The sequence below is a fragment of the Gobio gobio genome (genome assembly GCF_949357685.1).
Source record: "Gobio gobio genome assembly, chromosome: 12".
NCBI classification, from domain to species: Eukaryota; Metazoa; Chordata; class Actinopteri; order Cypriniformes; family Gobionidae; genus Gobio; species Gobio gobio.
Window position 1 is genome coordinate 36,816,007 of NC_137105.1, and position 23,068 is coordinate 36,839,074.

Sequence of the window (23,068 nt, forward strand, 5' to 3'; positions counted from 1 at the left end):
ATCATTATTTGCATGCAAATATTTTCTCAGACCATTTCTGCTATCATACATTAAAACACAGCATGCCACAGGAAAAGTGTTCAAAATTATTGCATCCACTACAAATATTTCTATTTATTAGAATATAAAACAATGTGTAACTTCTGGATAATAATTGTATGTGCTTAAAGGATTAGTTCACTTTTAAATTAACTTTTGCTGATAATTTACTCACCCCCATGTCATCCAAGATGTCCATGTCTTTCTTTCTGCAGTCGAAAAGAAATTAAGATATTTAAATCTTAATACCAAACGATACCAGACGATGAATAAGGGCCTTATCTAGCGAAACGATCAGTTTCTGTGAGAAACCGAGCAGTATTTATGCTATTATTTTATCTCTTATCAGACAAACTTGATCATCTCAGAGCTCAGCCATAACTTCCGCTAAGTGTGGTCAAAATACGAGCGTGGTCATAGATATATCGATCGTAGATGTCTCATTAGCGCTTGCACGGATCAATTGAATGAGGCATCTTCGATCGATATATCTATGACCATACTCGTATTTTGACCTCACTTTGCGGAAGTTATGGCTGAGCTCAGAGATTATCAAGTTCGTCTGATAAGAGATAAAATAATAGCATAAATACTGCTCAGTTTCTCACACAAACTGATCGTTTCGCTAGATAAGACCCTTATTCATCGTCTGGTATTGTTTGGTATCGTTTAAAGCCCTTTGAAGCTGTACTGAAACTGTCATTTGGACCTTGAACCGTTTGGAGCCCATTGAAGTCCATTATATGGAGAAAAATCCTGGAATGTTTTCATCAAAAATCTTAATTTCTTTTCGACTGCAGAAAGAAAGACATGCACATCTTGGATGACATGCGGTGAGTAAATTATCAGCAAAAGTTGTGTAAAAGCAACCCATGACTTTTGGCACTCTAGCGGTTAATAAACAGAACTGCATGTGTCTTGCCGAACAATATTGCAGCCGGAGCTACTTCTCTCCGTTTATGTCGATGGCGAGTCACGAGACTGTGCTCCTCCGCAGCGGTTCCTACCAGACTGGATCAGAAATAGTCCCAATATAAACAATTATTATAAGTGTACCATAATGATTCTGTGTAAGACAAAAACACGGTTTGGAAAATGGATTCATGTTGTACATTCTCAATCATTTTTGTAAATCTTGAACACAAAAAAAGTTAAGGACGGCAGCTTTAACTCTCGTGACGTAATATGACGCGATGTCAGAAAAAAAAAGCCAACGAAACGGCAACTTTATCTCCTATATTTGTGCTCATGTCATTTTAAAACATTTTAAATCCTGCATTACCTTTTCATACGGTATTTTCATACAAGGTTATTCATTTTGAAAAAAAAAAAAAAATTGCCTGCAATATGCCCTTTAATGAGAATGACATTTTTAATCTAAATATGTATATCAGATGTAAAACAGAGTTTAAATCGTTCTTTTATTTATTTAATCTGTTATTGTGAACATGCACTGTATATATGATATCAGGATTTAAAGTGGTTTTCCTTCATCTGAGTCAGTCCCTTAGATCACCATCGTTGTCACCAAACTGCTCAGTCTCCAAAATGTTTATACGCATGGGTCAGAGTTTGTGTACAGGTGCGCAAATTTTTATAAATCACAACTTATGCATAGGAAGTGACTCTTCCAGGGCCTGTTTTGTGCTTATGTAATAACAGTTATAAATGAGGCCCCAGAACATGATGGAATAAAATGTGCGTTGTGCAACTTAAAACGTCTCCCCTTTGGCATCGAGCTATAAAAAACAAATCTTGTGGTTGAAATTGAAACCATATAGACACGGAAGGAGATGTACTTCTTAGATAAACTTATGTAAAAGTAAACACTTCATACTTTCTGTTTATGACATTAACTAATCCCCCATTCAGAATTCTACTCTAACCACCTCAACCATTTCCTTTCTCTTCTTGAGACTCTGAACACTGCTTAACACATTCACAGCTGGAATTTACTTAGACAAATAGTATAAACACAGGTGATTTACAGCTTTCAGGTTTCATTTGAAAATTATTTACTTTCAAGTTTCACTTTCGTGCACCAAATCTGAAAATGTTTAAATGGCATTATGAATATCAAATGTCTCAGCACCATGTATTTAACGGAAACGGTGTGATAATTTGCTTTTCTGTCAGCTATGTTTCCTCTTCAGAGGACGACGAGTAGCAGCAGAGTCCCAGTAAATGTTCGGTTTTTCTCTGGGCAGTTTCAGCATTAGAAGGCTGCTGTGTTCCTTCTTTTGCTGCTGCCTGTGCTAGCGGGAGGCTGTGGAGGTTGGGAAGGCCGGTGAGCAACATTCGTGTCAGTGTACCGGTGTCCTGCTGCTGCCCTGCGAGAGCCACGCGTGAACCCGCCAACGCAACTGCGAGCCGCGACTTATCAAAGCACAGCGGGAGGTCCTGGTCTGGGGGATCAGAGGCTTGGGTGGTAACGGGACCTGATGGGGTGGGAAGTTCTTGTACATTAGTGAGAGATGTGTGGTTTCCTGCAGCCTCGGGGTTGGTATCCTCTTCTCTGCTTGGGCTGTAGAGGCACAGCTTTTTGGCTAAGAAAAAAAAAGTAAAGAGAATGACTACATTTACATGCACCTCATTTTCCAATTAAGATCTATATTCTGTTATTTATATTTTATTCTGACATTTACATGATCTACAGCTACTGAAATATTCCTGTGTGCAAAAACTAAGCATATTCCAAATAAACTAAGACATGATTTTCTTTTCCTGACTATATGTTTCCTGACAAAATGTTGAAGGTCCAAATCAATGCAGTTTCAAAAGGCTTCAGAGGCTCTGCGCGATCCCAGAAGAGGAATAGGGATTTATCTGTCATTTTCAAAAAATAACAAAAAAATGTATATACTTTTTAACATAAATTGCTCATCTTGCGCTGCTCTGCGACGTGCCACGAATTGCGCAATCACGTTGAAAAGGTCACGCTAGACCAGGGGTTTTCAAACTTTATGATGCCAAGGACCCCCAAATATGATGAACCTTTTATGAGGGACGCCCTTCCTAAAATCCATAGATTTTTATGTATGAAAACATTTAAACTGTTAAATAGTAGGTGTGGCATTATAAATACAACATTGTTTCCAAACTTAAATTGGCTATACTTAATGTTGGATGTATGAACCTGAAGAAGAACATTTTCAATTAAAAATTATTTGAAAAAGCAACCTTCACAATAAATGTATGTAAGCCGCTCATGTACTGCGTTAAGAACCCCAGTGAGCAAGATAAAGGGGACTATAGTGAGAAACACACTAGAAAGATACAAAGCAAACATTTACAATTCTGGAAAATGTATACGGCAAGAAAGGAGAGAAACATTTAGAAATGAAACCGAATGTTTGGTAGACTTTAACCATTTTTGCTTTGTCTTTTTATTCTCTGAAATTTTCTGGGGACCCTGGGGGTCCCCGAAAAAAAAAACCCTGCGCTAGACGTAGGCGGAAGCACCGCCCGAAACGAACGTGCGAGGACGAATACAAACACCCTTTACCAAAAAACACTGTAATTTATTACAGTTACTTGTGATGTAATTGCAATACATACTGTATAGTTCAGCAGGTCGAGGTTAATATGGGATTTAGAAATAGTTGTTTTACCTTCAAAATAGTTGTTTTACCTTTTTTTTTGCTAAAGGACGTTCTTCGCATAAGCGCGTTGTAAACACGGGGGCGGTACTTCTGCCTACATCTAGCGTGACCTTTTCGACGTGATTACGCAATCCTTGGCACGTAGCAGAGCAGAGCAAGGTGAGTAATTTAGGTTTAAAAGTATATTCATTTTTATTTACAGATTATGTCACTAGATAAGACCCTATTCCTCTTCTCGGATCGCGCAGAGCCTCTGAAGCCTTTTGAAACTGCATTGATTTGGACCTTCAACATTTTGGTTGCCATGGAAGTCTATGATGTGGAGAAGTTTTTTGAGGAAAACATTCCAGGATTTATTTTCGACTGAAGAAAGAAAGACATGAACATCTTGGATGAGATGTGGGTGAGTAAAATATCAGGAAATTTTCATTTTGAAGTGAACTAATCCTTTAATCTGTTTATGCAATCAGAGGGATGTGTTTACATAATCAGAATATTAGCATATTCTAAATAAGTATGTTCTTGTTCATGTACATGCAACCATTAATATGAACGTGCTGGAAAAAAAATACTATGGTAGTCAATGACTGCAGAGATCTGCTTGGTTACAAACATTCTTCCAATTTCCTCATTTGTGTTCAGCAGAAGAAAGAAATTCATACAGGTTTGGAACAACTTGAGGGCGAGTACAGTCCCTAAACGTCTTTTAAGTGTTGTGAAAAGGAATGGCAACATTACAAAGTGGTAAATGCTTTACTGTCCCAACTTTTTTTGAAATGTGTTGCAGGTCTGAATGACAGGAAAGGATGCATATTTACAAATGACATGAAGTTGACCAGACAAACCATGAAATATTTTTTGTTCATATTGTCTGCAATGAAATACAAGTCAAAGTAAATTTAGAAATCACTTCTTTTTTTATTTATTTGCGTTTTCCATACTGTCCCAACTTTTTCTGATTTGGGGTTGTAAGTAATTATATTACCTTTCCCTTGATGAAGTAAAGTAAGGGATAACTCAGATTTTTTCTGTAATTTATTACAGTTACTTGTGATGTAATTGCAATACATACTGTATAGTTCAGCAGGTCGAGGTTAATATGGGATTTAGAAAGTAATTAGTAATAAGTAATGCAATACTTTTTAGAGGGAGTAACAGGTGGCCAGGTCTGTGCAACAAAAGTAGCCCAATGGCCAGTCAAAAAAGTAGCACAAAAATAGCCCATTGCGATTTTCTCCATTGGGTGGCCAAATTCTCCACTGAATTTGTACATCTAGGGGATGTTTTGGGGGTGTTGGAGCGCCGAAATCAACCTGCGGTTACTTTTTTCCTGTGGTAACAACTTAAAGGGATGGTTCACCCAAAAATGAAAATTATCCCAAAATTCACTCACCCTTAAGCCATCCTAGGTGTATATGACCTTCTTCTTTCAGACGAATAGAATCGGAGTTATATTAAAAAAAAATGTCCTGGCTAATCTAAGCATTATAATGGCAGCCCAAAATTTGAATCCCAAGAAAGTGCATCCATCCATTATAAAAGTAATCCACATGGCTCCGGGGGTTAATAAAGGCTTTCTGAAGTGAATCAATGGGTTTGTGTAAGAAAAATATCCATATTTAAAACTTTATAAAGTAAAATATCTAGCTTCCGTCGGACCACCTTCCGTATTCAAACAGTTCTCAGTTCAAAACGCTTACGCTATGTCCGACATAATTTGTCGTGCCAGTTACGCTTTTTTCGTAAGTTGAATGCAGAAGGAGGTCATATAGACCTGGCTTGAGGGTGAGTAAATCATTGGGTAATTTAAATTTTTGGGTGAACTATCCGTTTAAAAGAAGCCCAATTCTGTAGGAAAACCGCAGACTTGGCAACACTGGTGAGTAATTAGTAAATTAATCAAATTACACCATTGAAGATGTAATTAGTAGCTAGAAATTACTTTTTTAGAGTAATTTAGCCAAACACTGGGTGAACTGTGTTGAATTTGCAAATAGCGTGGGAATTGAAGATCGGATTTATATTTACAGATCGGACATTTATAAGGCCAAGTGTAAATTAAAGTTTTAGTAAATCGGATATCTGATCAGTAAAAACGCATTAAGGGCCAGATTTACTAACAGCTTGTGCCAGTGCAAACTCTCTTTTGTTGTTAAAAAAACTACTGCCAGGATTTAATAAAGACAAACAGTGAAAAATTAGCGCTGAAAAAGTCGTAGATAGAGTTATTTTTGTGGCTGACCTTATTGCATATGCATTTTTTTTCCGACGCAATATATATGGTATTTAAATCAATCACAAAATTATTTACTAAGGTTTGCATTAGTCAATTTACTACTATTTGTGCTATTATTTAACGTCCGAAAAAGCATGTCTTAAACCAGACGCTAATTTGCGTTGCTCTTGGTAGATTGCGTTGTTCATTATGGAAATGATCCGCGTGCATCTGTGTTCTTTCATTTGAATTTTCCACTCCCATCTGCACTTTTTTGGAATTGCGCTCTCGTGTTAATTTGCCGCTTTTTAGTAAATGTAGCCCTAAGTCTTTTAATGAATGTTGAAATAAGTGAATTTAGTAAATGTAGCCCTAAGTCTTTTAATGAATGTTGAAATAAGTTAACTGTTTCACAAGACTAGTAATTTAAAAGCATAAACTGACAGGTGTTTTGATGGCCTGGCTCCTGCCTCCTCTTGGTGTATGCTCGAGGTTCCCAAGGCTTGTGTTTGCAGGTAGGGTCTAGGGTGCGCAGTTTCTTCAGGTAGCGTTTGTATTCTCTCTCGAGTTCTTCAATATGCAAACGGAACTCGTCTATCTTCCTCTCTGGGTAGTGAGATAACTGCGACTGCTGCAAAATACAAATGCAAAGATTCAACGGGATGCACAGATACCATGTTACAAATGTTGTGGGTGGGGCTAAGTTCGGCTGGCATCCAGGCTACACAGATACTAATATATAAAGCATGATTTTTTTTTATTTTATTAAATACTATTATTTTTTAAACTCTGTGTTTTTGCATTTAGTCTAAAAACTGATTGACTTCCAGGCTTCGTAGCTGTTATTAGTTATCAACAAATGAATGGATGATAGTCTTCTCTAACCCAAATGTGTGACTCTGACCAAACAGACCAGATCTTTATCTCTTGGGACAGTGCATGATCAGTATCAAAAACTGAGGTTGTCAGACCATCTTGCACCATGAGAACGCTGGTAGGTCAGTGGGCTATGATTACAGGGCGCTCTGTGTACCAATCTTCATGATGTTAACCCCTACACATGTCCAGATGTCAAATACTGACATATAAAGAACAATTCAGTTCAGTTTAATAACATTACACAGTTATTGAACAGTGAACTGACTGCAGCTAAAAAAAAAAAACACACTCTAGTCTTTTGAATTGAATTCTGCTTGCATCATTGATCATTGTTTTCCTTTTTATAACCATCTATTTCACAACCTATTTCATGGTTTGTGCTCTCTGGCCACCAGATGCTGTTGCCGTGCAGATGGGTATCTGGGTTTTCTGTTTTAGCTGAGGATGGTGTTGTTTAAGTGGCGCCAAATTAAATAACTAATCAGTTTTTACGACAGAAATGAATCAATCAAAAACTTACTTTAGCTTTTTTTTTCTAAAGCAAAATGAATTTCCTATTATCACTGTAAAGCCGCTTTTAAACAATCTGTGTTGTAAAAAGCCCTTTATAAATAAAGTTGACTTGACTTGGACATGCCTAGTAGTTAATGTTAATTATTGTTTTCTAAAGAAACAGACAGGGGATGTCAACGACACCACAGCTCAAATGATCTTATTTATGTTAACTTTGATTAAATCTGATTATAATTAAAACTCATCAAACATGTCCAGATTTTTGACAGGCACTCTACAAATTCAAAAAATAAATCTATCTAGCTAGATGAATTCGAATGATCTGCTACAGGATGTTGTCTAAAGTGACAGGAAAGAAAAGGGTTCTTATCTCAATGTGGGCGGCTAATCAGACTCCTTGTCATCAAAATCCTTGTGTGTGTGTACATTCTTGGCAATAATTCTAATTCTGATAATTGTATTTACAATCATATTTATTTTTGATAATTAATCATGAATAATTGGTAATTATTTAATTGTTGTTATTATTTAATATAAACCATATTCTGTACATAAGTTGCAATGCTACCTATGCAATAAAAATCTGTTCGATTGCTCTTTAATGCAAATATATAATCAGCCAATCACGTGGCAGCAACTCAATGCATTTAGGCATGGTCAAATCTGCAGCAAATACATGTCATGAATGCCATCAGGAATGTTTCCAGGGCCTTGTTGAACAAGTTCTGAAGGCAAAAGGGGTACTATCCAACCTGGTACTATCAAGATGTACATAATAAAATTGCTGGCGAGTGTTTTTACACCTTGCTAGTACCAGGTTGGATTGCCTTTTGCCTTCAGAACTGCCTTAATTCATCATGGCATAAATTCAACAAGGTTCTGGAAACATTTCGGTCCATACTGACATGATGGCATCACGCAGTTGCTGCAGATTTGTTGGCTGCACATCCATGATGCAAATCTCTCGTTCCGCCACATCCCAAAAGAGCTTTATTGGATTGAGATCTGGTGACTGTGGAGACCATTTGAGGATAATGGACTCATTTTGATGTTCAACAAACCAGTTTTAGATTATTTAAGCTTTGTGATATGGCGCATTATCCTGCTGGAAGTAGCCATCAGAAGATTGGTGCACTGTGATCATAAAGGGATGGACATAGTCAGCAACAATACTCAGGTAGGCTGTGGCATTTAACCAATGCTCAATTGTACTAATGGGCACAAAGCGCACCAAGAAAATATCCCCCACAGCATTACACCACCAGCACCAGCCTGAAACGTTGATGCAAGTTCCATGCTTTCATGTTGTTTCTGTCCCTACCATCTGAATGTCACAATTTTGGTAAGCCCGTGTGAATTGTAGCCTCAGTTTCCTGTTCTTAGCTGACAGGAGTGGCACCCAGTGTGTGTCTTCTGCTGCACAGTTTCTGAAATACTCAGACCAGCCCATCTGGCACCAACAACCATGTCACTTTTAAAACCACTTAAATCACTTTTCTTCCCTAGTCTGATGCTCAGTTGCTTTGAACATAAGCAGATCGTCTTGAGCATGCCTAAATGCACTGAGTTGCTGCCATGATATTTGCTCTAACAAGTAGTTGAACACGAACAGGGGTAGCAAATAAAGTGGCCGGTGAGTTTGTGTGTGTGTGTGTGTGTGTGTGTGTGTGTGTGTGTGTGTGTGTGTTACCTGCAGATAGTACTCTATCTCCTTCTTAATGCTCGGCATCCACTTCTTCACTGCTGCCACTGAATTTAACGTTGCCTGCATGTCAGAAGGTCCGTTAAAAATGTAAGTTAAAGTTGTCATTTATGCAAGCGGGCTAATTGAAATTATAAGAGATAAAATACATGTCTCACAAGCTTTGGCCGTGACACGTTGACATCTTTAATGCGACCCTCTGGAAATAAAAACACGGATGCATTATTATGCCGCACATTGACAATGTGCAAACGAATGTGAGAATACAGAAGCTTACAAGGACATTTATAACGATTCCATTTTCCATCGTTTCACATTAGGGCGAATTCACTTGGTTAAATAAACCGTCTCATACCTTCTCTCTCTTTTTGGAGCCACAGTCGATTCAATCTTCCAAACTGCTTCTCTTCGTTTCTTGCCATTCCTGCAGCATTTCCGGCAACACTGAGTCACGTGACATAAGTGGACACTGGACCGACGGTAACATGACACGGTTTCAAACCACACCAATCCTTTAATCCCACATATGTAGCCTATAGTACTTTTTACATCAGCTGTCACAATAACCGTTTGAGTAACTATAAGGTTTTGAGTCAAACTTCTAATAGACAAATGAGAATTTTTTAAAAATTCAATTTTTTTCTGAAAGTGGTGTTCGATAGTTTCAACAAACACTTCTTAATGTTTTGTAGAATCCTCTCCCCAAAACTGAACGTTTTTTCTAGGCATTAATGGGATTAATGTTTAGTATCTTTTTAGTTGGCAATATTTTAATCTTTTAATTTTAGTCTTTAGACAAACTGAAATTGAAAATAAATATAGGCTACCTGAAGAAATATCCATTTTGAGTTAAAAGTGTGACAACAAGCCCATATAGGCCTACCGCTTTTCTACAGTATTATGTGTTATATATTACCACAAATATTGCATTTATTTGTTACAATACTGTAGGTTTACATGTGGCTCCCAAATGTGGCGTTTGAGTGACATCTATTGACGAAACTGTGGATTGCTTTATTATATATACGTAAACAACATTTAAAGTCTCCATGAAATCAAAATTGACACTTCTTGTTATGCAATATTGTAGTATTTAGAAATTGTTTATCTATGCACATCATTTTTTATTTATTTACTTGCCCTCGTGTGGTTTAGTGTGTTTAAAAATCGTATAAATGTATGAGGTGGTGAGGGGGGCCTTTTACCCTTTTGATAAATTAAATAATTAATTTTGTTCAATAAATATACTGTCATTAAAATATGTTAATATAGAAATATATTTAAAAAATACAGTAGAGATTCTGAAAGTAATGAAGGAGATCCAATAATAATTTAATATAGATTTACAGTAGTGACAATAAACAATATTTTATTATATATGATTCATGTCATATTTTTAAATATGATGGTTTCATTATAAATACGTGATTATCTTTAAGGTGGACACCCAACTTAATATATATTTACCATCTGAATCTAACCATGTCATGTCACGTGCTCTGTGTCTGTCCTTGGACTTTTAAGTTGAAGTGTTTCCTGTGCTTTATTTTGTAGTTCTTTGTAGTTTTTCATGTTGATTTGAGTTTCAGTTCAGGTGTGTCTCATTAGTCTTGTCAGCTGTGTCTCGTTTCCATGATCTGTTTGCCTGTGTATTTAAACCCTATGTTCAGTCTTGTTCTTTGTCAGTTCTTATATTTGCGTTATGTTGGTTGTGCTGTTCCTAAGCCTTGTCCCCATGATTTTGTATTTGTGAAGTTTTGAGTTTATTTAACAAAAGTATGACTGCACTTGGATCCTGCTTCCTCATCTGCTGCAACCAATCGTGATGCATGTCAACAAATGGAAAAGTCAGCTAGCTGTTTATTATCATGTTTATTATTGTGCTTTTTTCCTCAACAGCAGATGCGCTTTTTACCCCACTCATTATGCAATAACAGCACATATAATAAGTGTTACATTAATATTATAATAAAATGTTCATAATGTAATAATTTTCTAAAAATGTAATAAAATCCTGAGCTCATAACAATTTTTACATTATGAAAAAATTATGACATTGTAAGCTCACCAATCATATTTTCATAACTGTAATAGCTTTTAAAACAAAAAAATATTAGTATTCCTTTACTGTAGAAAAATCTAATTCCAGCCTTAAATTACCTGCAAAATGAAACAGATTTAAATATTCATGCAATTATTATTATATTTATATTAAACATAAAAAAATGATATTCCTTTACAGTTGCTACATTTTGAAAATATAAATCATTCATGCCTTCAAAATCCACCAGATTACTATTACATTTTATTTATGAGAAAAGTATTACATTATGAACATTTTATTATAATAATAATGTAATACTTATCACATTATGTGCCATTTTTACATTGTGCTGTTATTACATTATGAGTTGCTATACACTGTTGCTTTAATTACCTTTAACAAAACTGAAAATCATTAAGAATACCTTTGTCACAGAATATATTCAGTCATTTTGCGATTTTCATTTGCTACAAGATAAAAAAAACCCCAATTAGATCAAATTAGCGCACAATCAACTTTGCGCTGCTGTCTCGCTTTAAGGATCAGCCAAATTTCCATGTGCATCTTGAAAAGCGGATGTTTTGGAAAGTGCTGCGGCAGGTTTTTGTGCCATCTAGTGGTTTAGAGGAAAATAAAATCAAAGGTGCCTTTTACCCCAGGGCACCTTTAGCTCCGTTGTACCCTATACATTTGGCCTGTTATGACAGTCTCTGTTACTTTAAATGTAATGTTTGTAATGTCTGATGATGCTAAAAGAGTGAAAGCTGCTAGCTGGTTGAGGTGACAATAACATGAGTCACTGATTCTGAAAATAGCTTGGCAAACATTTCTGCCAAACATATTTAAGATGATACAGTTTTCCTTTCTTTCTTTCTTTTATTTCACAAGGAACATCTTCTTCTTTAGCAGGGTAGTTATGTTCTGGTGAGCCGGTGTGTCCTCTGACAGTGCCACCTGGAGGGCCGTTTTCTTCACTTTATTAGTTGCCTGAAGGCTCGCTCGTTCTCCATTTGTCCAGTTTATTAGTCTCTGCACAGTTTCCACACGGCCATCACGGCAAGCGCAGTGCAGTGGTGTGTCTTTATTGTTATCCAGGGAGTTGATCTTGGCGCCATTCTCCAGCAGAAGGCCCACCAGCATCTCATGACCATGCTCTGCCGCTAAATGCAGAGAAGTTCTCCTCCACACGTTCTTATCATCCACATTCATGCTCTTACCAGATGCGAGAAGAACACCAGCTGCTCTTTCCTTCCCGTTTCGAGCTGCGTAATGCAGTGGAGAGCAGCCATCCATGTCCTTAGCTCCGACTTTGGCTTTACCGGTCAGCAGCACCGAAACTGCCTTAGTGTTTCCCTCCATGGCAGCCAGGTGCAGTGGGGTCTTTTTCTCTTTTTCAGAGGCGTTGGCATCGGCCCCAGCAGCAAGCAGTAGCTGTATGACGGCCGCCTCCCCTTGTGCTGCCGCCCAATGCAGGGCTGTTCTTCCCTGTTTGTCTTTGACATAGACGTCAGCCTTGCCCTCCAGGAGCTGGGCGACCGCTTCAGTGTGACCGCTCTGGCTCGCAATGTGCAGGGGAGTGAGTCCATCCTGGGTGATGGAGTTAATCTGAGCCCCCACACGCAACAACAGCGCCGTCAACTCTGGCTGGTTATGTAATGCACTTAGATGGAGAGGGGTCTGATCTTTAGGGCCACTGATGTTGGGGTCTATACCCTTATCCAACAATATCTGGATTAGAACAGAAGATTTCAGATTTATCATTAAAAATAAATATCCTAAAATATGCTTTAGTGACCTCTGATTACAGCTGGACATTATATAAACGCTACTTCAGGGTTTTTCAAAAAACATTTTATGTCCAGTACCCCAAATATAATGGCCCCCCTGCAAGGAACCAAAAATATAAAGGCAGATAACTTCAGCCTTTATACAGCCTCAATCAGTGAGTCGATTCAGCGGTTTGGATCGCCAAAGTCACGTGATTTTAGCAGTTTGGTGGTTTGACACGCGATCCGAATCATGATTCGACTCGCTGATTCATAACGCTTCGAAGCTTCATGATGCAGTGTTTTGAAATATATAAGTTGTTATTTAGGGTTTTTTTGCGCACAAAAACTATTCTCGTCGATTCATAAAGTTATTGTAGAACCACTGTAGTGAGATGGACTTTGTAACGGCATCTTTAGAACATTTTATAGGTCTTGAGAGTGTAAAGTGCATTGTGCCAATGGAGGCCTTTCTGAGCCATCGGATTTCAACTAAAATATCTTAATTTGTGTTCCGAAGACGTACGGAGGTCTTACGGGTGTCCAACGACATGAGGGTAAGTAATTAATGACAGAATTTTCATTTTTTTGGGTGTCCTAACCCTTTAAGTACTTAATTTTTGGAATCTGATTGAGTAATCCCGATTACATGTTTCATTTATACCCAGCACTGATCATACTCTATCTTTATTTCTGACCAGTCTTTTAAAAAAAACATATTGAAATGATATAAATATTAAATTTAATAAATATACATAATTTAAGCTTATAAATATTGCATTACATTATTTAATTAATATTAAGTTAACTTTGATTGCCCTAAAAATACTTTATTTTATGTTTTTACTTATTTATTATTAATTAATTTATTATATTATTTGGTTGTGAACAAACAATGAATAATGAATTGTTATTTTACATTTGATAAAGCATTTTATTAAAACATAAAAATAAAATTAAAAAAATGCAATTAAATTTTAATTCAACGGCTAAGCCATTTACCTGTGCTATTTGCATACTGCCACTTTGGATGGCCAGGTGAAGACCAGAGATCTGGTTTGGCAGTCTTTCATCCAGTCTGGCCTTTTTTGAGACCAGCACTTTGAAGGCCTCTGCATTTCCCAGCTCTGCGGCTAAAAGCATAGGTGTGTATCCCAGCTCATTAAAACTATTAACATCTGCACCATGATCAATGAGCGCAGCCACGACCCCGTCCAAGTTCCTCCGTACTGCTTTAAAAAGAGCCGAGTTCATCTCATTCTGAGACATGGACCTCTGAACATACCGCAAAAACAGAGACAACAGAGACTTTCTGTTCAGCTCAAAAGCAGCGTCCACAATCACAGAGTCCACTTGGGCTCCGGCCTTCAACAGCACAGCGACGGTTTTCTCATTTCCGTGGCGAATGGCGTGATAGAGAGCCGTCTTCCTTTGGCCATCTTGGGTATCTACTAAAGCGCCGCATCTCAGAAGAACCTCTGCCAGTTTCGCGTTATCCTCAGTGGCCGCCATGTGCAGAACTGTTGTCTGATTTTTGAGGCTTTTCTTCTCTTCGAGCACTAGAGCTTTGACCGTACTTTCATGTTTATTTTGTGCAGCCAGATGCAGAGGTGTCTTTGACGTTTGGTCGGTAGCATGGATGTCCGCCCCAGCCTTCACAAGGGCCAGAGCAACAGCAGTATGGCCCTGTTCTGAAGCTCTGTGCAGGGCAGTACGGCCCTCCTTGTCCTTTAGGTTCAGTTTCGCCCCCTGTCTGAGCAGAAAGTACACGACGGCCTCCTTACCATATTGCGCAGCGAGGTGTAGCAGAGTATCAGTGGACGAGCGAGCACTGTTGACATCCAAACCTTTAATAAGCTCCTGAAGGAGATGAAGATCACCTGAGGATATGGCTCTGAGGATGGCATCATGATCACCTTCAGATTTGGGGATCTGTTCGTTCTGCTCTATTGAAGTCGTAGCCTCGATCGGTACAGACTTCGGCTGGATTCTTTCAGGATTAAGTTCCCTGTTTGATTTTGAGTATTTGACAAGACCTTGTTTGTCTTTCTCCAGCAGATATCCAATCAGCTGTCTCCGTGCATCTTTAATGCCATCATTAACCCCACCCACATAAGTTCTCATGTGCTGGTAAAGGTCGGGTTCTGCTCTTTTCAGACAAGGGTAGAAGAAGATGCGGCAGGCACGTTCTCCTCTCGCGATCAAGACGTTTAACATCCTGGAGTTCTTTTCCTCTTGCGCAGTGATGCTGGACATCATGGCTCGGCTGTCGGGTTGAAGAACTCCATTTGCAATGAGGAGATCCAGCAAATCCTCTGTATTTGAAATGCCACTGACCAGGTCGTCTTTCTTCATCCGAATTACTTCGATCGCGTAGGGATTAGTAAAGCTGGTCGAACCCATGTTAGCCTCTTGAGGGTTCAGCGCTCTGAAGGAAAGCAGTGAGCTTCTGTAAACTGAAATGTGTGGACATGACAAAGCAGATCTGCATTTGAATTAACCTAATTCTCCATGTCTTTATCACTAAGAACAAACCGTCTCTTAGCAACAAGCTATGAAGTAAGCAATCGTAAAAATCAACATAATGTTTGTAACTTTCTGAAATAAACTATTAAAAATTGATAAAATGAAGTAAAAAAGGCACATTGGGGTAACCTATTTTGATAACATTTGAATATGTTTGATCAAATACATATGCTTAAAAAGAATGGTCTGTTTCTCTGTTTAGATTTCCTGCCGTATCTAATAATACAAGAAACCTGCTGCATGGATATTGTAACCATGACATGAATTGTATTTTGTATTTGAGTCGACAACAGTGCCCTGGCAGTTTGTTCTTGAATGAGCTATTTCCCAAGTGAAAAAGTGTGCACTTGTACGGTAGGCCTAGGGGAGAGCAGGGCACAACCTAACGCATTTTGACTTTCTCAGTTTGTGTAAATCCACTTGGGGTTCAGAGTATTTATTTTTTCCCACATTAATTTTACACATGTCTAGTACAATTATGTGGTTTTGTTTCATTAATACAGTGTATACTTTTTTCTTCATTTACCCCGAAAGAATGGAAGTGAAATGTGACAACATTGTACATGTAACATGTGAAGGGCAAAATGTAACAGGACCAAATGACAGCTTTAAATGTTACCTGATATAATCAAAGAAATATCCAAGACAAACTAAAATATTTGGTCAATAAAATACAATTATTAACTTTTTTTTAAATAAAATAATGCATTTTTTAATCATTAAAAATATACAAATATACAAATCGCTAAATACAGCTATACAGCATAGTTAAAAACATAATAATAATAATAATAATTAATAATTTCTGAACATTGACTCTCAGTCATTATTCACCTTTTTCTCATAGTTTCTCAAAAGAATTCATAAAAGTATAGAATATAATAGCATATTTCTAATAGGGGCTCATTGTAACTCAATGTGACAACATGCCCCACCTACACAACTGGGATTTAAACCTGGCTCGTGTCTTCTGCTGGTTAGATCAGCATTAAAGAACAATCTCAACTGTTAAATAACAGATATAAGATTACAATAATATCGGATTTGTCTTATTTTAAATAAACACAAAAAAACCGAGATGAAAAATAAACTTAAGTAAGAAATTTACTTTTGCTATGGTTAAATAAATGTTCAGTGATATCTTCCAAAGATTTTTACATTTTTGTGCAATTTATTCTCTAAGTAATGTTGATATGGCAACTAGTAAATACACTAAGTTTCTCATCCTGGCATTTTTGCAAAGTTTTAAACCATGTGTGTTACAACTAACGCTGTGTTAGGTTGTGCACCACTCTCCCCTACTTCAAATGAATGAAATAAAGGCCATTTAAGTGTACTTAAAGAAAGCACACGTTCATAAGTTCACTTTTAATTTGTTTTAATAATGTTTTGTTGCGCTTTAAAGCAGTGGCATAGGCAGAAAGTGGATGATGGGTGGACCTCTAATAGTGTGGGTGGGCCGGAATAATTTGCATCACCCCTTAATTTGGAAGAAAAATCCCAAAATCTGATTGAAACATAGCAACACAGCTAAAAGCATTCCTCATGTTGGATCTTTTATTGTCTGTTGTCTTTTAATGGTGTACTTCTACATGTTGGTGCCTTCTCAAGCCCTCGTTTGAGCTGTGTTTGTGATGTTTGAACGCGACGAGTGGAAGGACCGTTTGCAAGGTTAATTATTTTTGAAATTCCGCTAGGTGATACTAGTGTCGCCGAAACTAAATAATTCACCTGCTAGCACTTAAGCTCCATGCGATCAAGTGTGAGCGGCTGCAACATGAAAAAATTTAAACTAAAACAAAGCAGGAGAGAGAGATTCAACCCGAGTCCTGATAACATATCACAAAGAGAAATCACAATGTCCTGTATCGACAACCTGCCATTGCTAATACAGTAGCCTGCATGTGGCTTATGTACATTTCAAAAACCCCTTGCTCACCAATATTACATGCAAATATTGCATAGCCATGCCACGGCAGGCCAGACTAAAGACCTGATGTCTGTTCTAAACAAGTATGAGTTGGCTGGGTTTTGAATTGAACATGTTGATAATATCATCATAATTCTAATGATCTTGTAAGGATGTCGCCCTTGGCTGGACTTGAACCCGGGTCTCTGGTGTTCTAAGTGTGGTGTGTTCTCCACTGAGCTAACTCCCAGACAATGGAACCCAAGAGCAGAAGAGTAAAGAGTCAAGAGACTTGAGTCTTCCAAAAAATAAAAATAGTCTTTACTTGAGAAACCAAAGCACAAAGTACAAATGAACTAGGAGAGCAGAGCTTCCATAAAACAGAGAAACAAAAATAGACACAAGGGTCAAAAAATGTACAATAAAGGCACAAAACTTATCTTGAGATCTGGAGACAGGAGAACATAGGTTCAAGACTGAACATAATGGCAAGGAACAAGCACACTTATAAAGGGCAAGACACAGGTGAAGGGAATCAGGGCTAATGAGGAGAGTTCTGAGTAACCATTAAACACACTGGCACCATCTGCAGGAGTGGAGAGCACTGAGCATGGGGTTAAAGTGCCATCTGGAGACCTGGAGGGAGCATAACATGGACGCTTAAGGAGGGCACCCCCTGCAGGCTAGGAGTGGAACGGCATCCTAGAGATTGGATCATTACAGATCTGTTAGTTCACTTTCAAACGAGTGTGTCATAGATATTGGTTTAGACATAGATATTTTTTGTAATAACATAAAAAGGGCGCTGCTTGTTGGAATCGAATCGGATATTGGCGCGAAGAACACAACATTACTACTGGCGTGACGTAACTGAAGAGACAAATTAGCATATTCTTATTAATATTAGAATAGAGTTCTAATGCATGAAAAAATATATTACATTTAAAATAATTATTGAAGAATTCTTAAACGTTAGAAAATTGTATGAAAAAAAAAAGTATTTCCCTGCTGTCAGGGTGGGCAAACTGTCTATCTATGATAGTGCTTTAGGTTACACATATTTTTATGTGTTGACAAACATTGTAAACTACCTGATTATAATTTTAACTGTAATGCATTATTCAATATTACATTGAATACTAAATTTCAACTTCATGACAAATGTCTAATTACTTAAATAGGCCTACATGATTTAGGCCTACAAGTATTAATAGAAATGACATTAAAGTATATTTTAGTCCATAAATGCTTACATTCTATAGTACGCTATAGAATCCACATTTCAATAGAAGTAACTCTGAATTAAAGATGTAGCTACTTAAGTAGGTCAAACAAAGCAGTGAAAGGTCAGCTAATTGCATTTAATATAAATTTAAACTAGAATACATTTTCATTTATTGTAGCTAACAAACAATTAAGTGTCCAAAAATGTTACAATCAGTTTGCAGTTAAGTATATTCTTTTGAAGTATATTATTTCTATTTCCATATTTATAAATGTTATAAATTACACTGTTACCACACATGCTAACACTCTAATTGACTGACACTTTTAAAATAAGGTAGGCTACTGGGACAAAATAATTATCAATTTTTAAAAAATAAAATGTATGGTTGTCATTGATTAATATACTTCTGGCAGTTTTGGGTTGGTTCAAATCAGTGTGCGCATGACATAATGACCATAGGCTACAATACTGTTACATATTTGTACTGTAATTAATTTTATAAAAAGGCCGCTTTTACATTTTGTTGTTAATAGAATATGTCGTGTATTTAAGTCCTTGCTTCACTTTGCGTTATTGCGCTGGGTAAATGATCAATCCCTTCGTTCCAAAAACTAAGAAAGAGTGCACTAATGGTCTGTGTCAGTCTTATGGAGATTAGTCTGAGGAGTTCCTCTTCCCGTAATACACACCCACTAGTTCATATGACGTAGATCTTCCGACCGCGCGCTTGCCTAATATGGATAGGTAGGTGCCGGTTTTCCGGGATGATGTCATCGTTTGCCGCGGTGTTTGGGCGGTGAAATAAGAGGATCTGAAAGATGCTAAATATTAATCTGTGTTGGTGACCTGAATACGAAATTAGTTTATTTTTTATTTTTACTTGCCTCGTTTGTGTATGGTGACATGCATAAAAAACTCCCCATAAAACATATATAATTCGGGGAGATCCATTATGTTCATTTCTGCATGTAGGCCTATAGGCTAATTGAATGATTAAAATAATGTATATTACTGAAAGAAGATGTGTGTCACGCAGAAGTTAACAGTCTGTTATCACAAAAATCACTAAAGAAACCAGTCATACAGATTTATCAAGTGTATGCCGACGGCGCCCTCTGCTGGTGCAAGGTTGCTTTTACTGAACACCTTTGTGGCAAACGTAACCATGAACCATTGAGAACTTTTATGTTTTCAGTTGACACAATAATGAGCCTGTGATTAAAGGTATGCGTACTTTAACAATTTAGTACTGAATTGTTCGATTGGTTTTAGTGTTATTGCACATGGCAAAATTGCTGTTTCAATCTTTTGATAATTTAAGTCTTAAAACTGGCTTTACTGTTTTCATTCATCATTGTAACCGGTTCAGAATACTATCATATTTATTAGGCTGCTATTAAATGACTATTATGGGTTAAACTATTGTAGTTTTTGACAGAACTTTTGGACATCATCAGCTTGATTCATTATGTGGACTTTTCAAAACATGCTACCTGTTTGTCTTGAACACACTCTCTCTCTCTCTCTCTCTCTCTCACACACACACACACACACACACACACACACACACACACACACACACACACACACACACACACACACACACACACACACAAAATTAAGAGAAAGAGACGTTGTTGTTCTTTTCACATACTTTATTACAGTTCATAAATATTGATTAGTTTCTGATGTGCTCAGAAAACAAACATAAAAAAATTATATTGTATACTTTACTTACAAATGGTAAACTTAAGTACTCCTGGTTGATCTTATTTACAAATAACAATGAGTGAAACCTCATTAATGAACTTTTTTTTTTCAGAAAAAAGAAACTGCTGAAGTTGGACCAACTCAAAGAAAAAGTCAATTCCATTCAGTTTAAGAACAAAAAGTACAATATGTAACTCAGAAGTCAGGCAGCTTTTTAGCAAAAGTTTAGCGGACAGAACTTCTTGCTTGGTGAGCCAGACATGTATATCTGTATTGTACGGTAGTCGTGTCCCCTGTTTTACTCCTATAATACTGAGTGCTCCTTTGAAGCGTATAGGTCCATGCACAACCTGGTCGAAGTGAACAAGGATAAGTCTCTTTTCTCGTCAGAAAGTAAAACATGTAACAGAGTGAGTCTCATGCTCTCTGTCGCTGTCTCTGTCGGACCGAGTTTGTGAAGTTTTGCACTCCCCAAAAGTCCAGTCAGAACATCCTTTTACGGCACGCGGCCGGCCGGACGGTCCCGGTTCCAGCGGGCTAATACCAGCAGTCGCAACGGCTCGCAGACATAAAGCCCCTGAAGTTTGTCCCTTGCGAATATTTAAGTAAACTCAAATGTCCTGCGGTTCTTTTCAGAACGTCTGCAGCTGTTGCGTTAACATAAGCTGGCAGCCGCTGTTGACGTGGTTCATGACTTTCTGCTTGAGCTGTGCCACTTGCTCGCGCAGCATGTTGGCGGTGGACGCCAGCTCCGAGTTCTGCGACTTCAGGTTCTTGACTTTGTCCTCCAGCCGGGAGATCCTCTCAAGCTTCCTCTTCCGGCATTTGGACGCGGCGATTCGGTTCCTCATGCGCTTCCTCTCGGCTTTAATCCGCTCCTGGCTCTCCATGTCAATGGGGGAGAGAGGTGGGGTCTCGCCGGGCATCTCTGGCACCGTCTGGGGCTCCTCTTTCAGCGCCTGAAGCCGCGGGTGCTGGACGGGCAGTTGCGTGTTGACGGGGTGCTGTGGCGGGGCGCTCGTGTAGCTCATCGCGGGGTTGGCGGGGTTGAAAGTGTTGAGGTCCGCGTACACCGGCGGGTCGGAGCGCATAGACGAGCTGAACACCGCGCCACCTGCCATGGACGACACAGGTGCCATGCTGTTGTTAATGGTCGTTTGGGGGGCCGAGGTGACGTTGGGCATGTGCTGGTGATGCAGCTCGGCCAGTGCCCTCACGAAGCCCTCCGCGAAGCCCTCTTGCTCGTCGGTCACGTTCTTGGGACACAGAAACTGGGTCGGAGTCGGCGTTGTAGTGATCAGGCCGTTGCTGGACTGGATAATGAGCCTCTCCAACTCCGGCGAAGCCAGCTTGAGCAGTCCCACGTCGGGGGAGGTGAGGATGTCGCTGGCTTTGGCCCTCAGGTGGGGCTTCAGGTTGCCGGCTGGGTCGGTCAGATTCAGCGTCATGTTCTGTTTCAGAGTCTTGTGGTTGTATCCAAAAGTAGCGCTGTCATGCTGAGAGAAAGCGCTGTTTACAGAGTCATCGTAGAAAGTAGTTTCCATCTTGGTAGACATAGAAGAGAAAACGAAACGTTTTAGTTCAAAAGTAGTCTTTCACAAGTTCAAGCCGTGTCCGCGGTCTCGGAGACAAAAGCGGGAAGGATCGCAAAGTTTAGAGCTCGTTCGTAAACTCCCCGTCCCGCGAGAAACTTACTGCGTAAAGTTATCGCCCAGTGTCCCGAGCGCTTCTTCTTCTTCTTCTCGCGGATAGAACGCTCTTCCACCGCCGGCTGCCGCTCGAAGATGCCAGTGAATAAACAGCGCGGAGCCGAAACTGTTCTTGTTTATGTTAGTTTAAGTTATATTGCCTAGATGTTTCACTGTGGCGAGATCTGTATACTCTGAGCTTCTCCAGCGTGGAGGCAAACCTTATCTGCTACCGCTGCCCCACTAAAAATAGCAATGATGTCATGCGCACGGGCTCTTATTGGCTGGAGGCGGTTTACTGGGCGTTCCACAGTTTCAGATAAGGCGCGTTGCCTAGACGACCACCCAGAAGATTCTTCTTCTCGCGGTGGCTGATGGGATGAGGTAATGCTGTAAGGCGAAGAAGCGGTGCATTGTGGGATTACGTATTGTTTTTGAATATCTGGTTACCCGCTTAGCTGTTTTAGACCGTGGCAGTGGCGGGATACTAAGAAGCCGTGTAATGTATAACGTGTTACTTTTATAACTTAATCTTTCACGTCACGACGTTTCAGCTCGAGAAGAAGAGGCGGCACAAGTGTATGAAGAAGAGTGTTTTGACGGTTTCATAAAACGGAGCCGTCCTTAATAACATTGCATGTGAGCTGTTAAACACTGTCAGGATTAACGGACGAGTTACGATAGAAATTGTTTGGATATTTTAAGATACACACTCTCGTGTGGCGCGAAGAAACAGTGCAATTGTGTGCTGTTTTATGGCAACGCGCATTTGCTCCGTCAGCCAATGGTTTTGAAAAGGGGCGTGTTTATCGCGGAGTGACAGCGTGCCACAAGGTCCATCGTCCGTCTCCGTGACAGTCCCTAGAGATCCTCTCAAAACTACACACACCCATGTTAAACGTCCCTGTTTAAACCACAACCGCAAACTAATCGAATTCAACGTGACAGTTGTTAAGTAACTTCTAATGAGGATTCATACGGGATATATTTTAACACGAAGCTTAAACTTGTGTAAATATGTAATTATTACACGTTTATTTGGATGTTGAGATAGACGTTTGTAGGTATGCTTATCCAGTATGTATAAACACTAGGATGTAAAACTCAGATTCTGCCGTTTGATGCAGGAATAACATAAGTATAACAAAACCGTCTGAACGATAGTAGCCTACATACCACCCATAAGACACGGATAAGATCGTTTTTCATGAGCACTAGGACTTATCGATAGTCTCTGGCACATTTCA

General features: G+C 38.7%; 3 protein-coding genes and 1 long non-coding RNA gene across 4 annotated transcripts in view; all 4 read right to left on the reverse strand.

The window, feature by feature from the left end:
* Positions 1-23,068, reverse strand: part of LOC307135048 — a 910,342-nt gene that overhangs the window by 238,591 nt on the left and 648,683 nt on the right. The window lies entirely within an intron of this gene.
* On the reverse strand, positions 1,130-9,421 carry LOC307134751 (uncharacterized protein). Its single transcript, XM_079830748.1, has 5 exons — positions 9,306-9,421; positions 9,109-9,149; positions 8,939-9,013; positions 6,301-6,487; positions 1,130-2,585 (listed from the first exon to the last, which is right to left on the reverse strand). The coding sequence occupies exons 1-5, from the start codon at positions 9,370-9,372 to the stop codon at positions 2,176-2,178; spliced, it is 780 nt and encodes a 259-aa protein (XP_079686874.1). The 5' UTR covers positions 9,373-9,421; the 3' UTR covers positions 1,130-2,175.
* Positions 11,871-15,163, reverse strand: caiap (CARD- and ANK-containing Inflammasome Adaptor Protein; the record flags this gene model as incomplete). The annotated part of the gene is made up of 2 exons (XM_079831087.1): positions 11,871-12,722; positions 13,763-15,163. 2 exons carry the CDS (start codon positions 15,161-15,163, stop codon positions 11,871-11,873), a joined length of 2,253 nt encoding a protein of 750 aa, XP_079687213.1.
* On the reverse strand, positions 20,071-22,072 carry jun (Jun proto-oncogene, AP-1 transcription factor subunit). The gene is made up of 2 exons (XM_079832110.1): positions 21,829-22,072; positions 20,071-21,677 (listed from the first exon to the last, which is right to left on the reverse strand). The coding sequence occupies exon 2, from the start codon at positions 21,675-21,677 to the stop codon at positions 20,766-20,768; it is 912 nt and encodes a 303-aa protein (XP_079688236.1). The 5' UTR covers positions 21,829-22,072; the 3' UTR covers positions 20,071-20,765.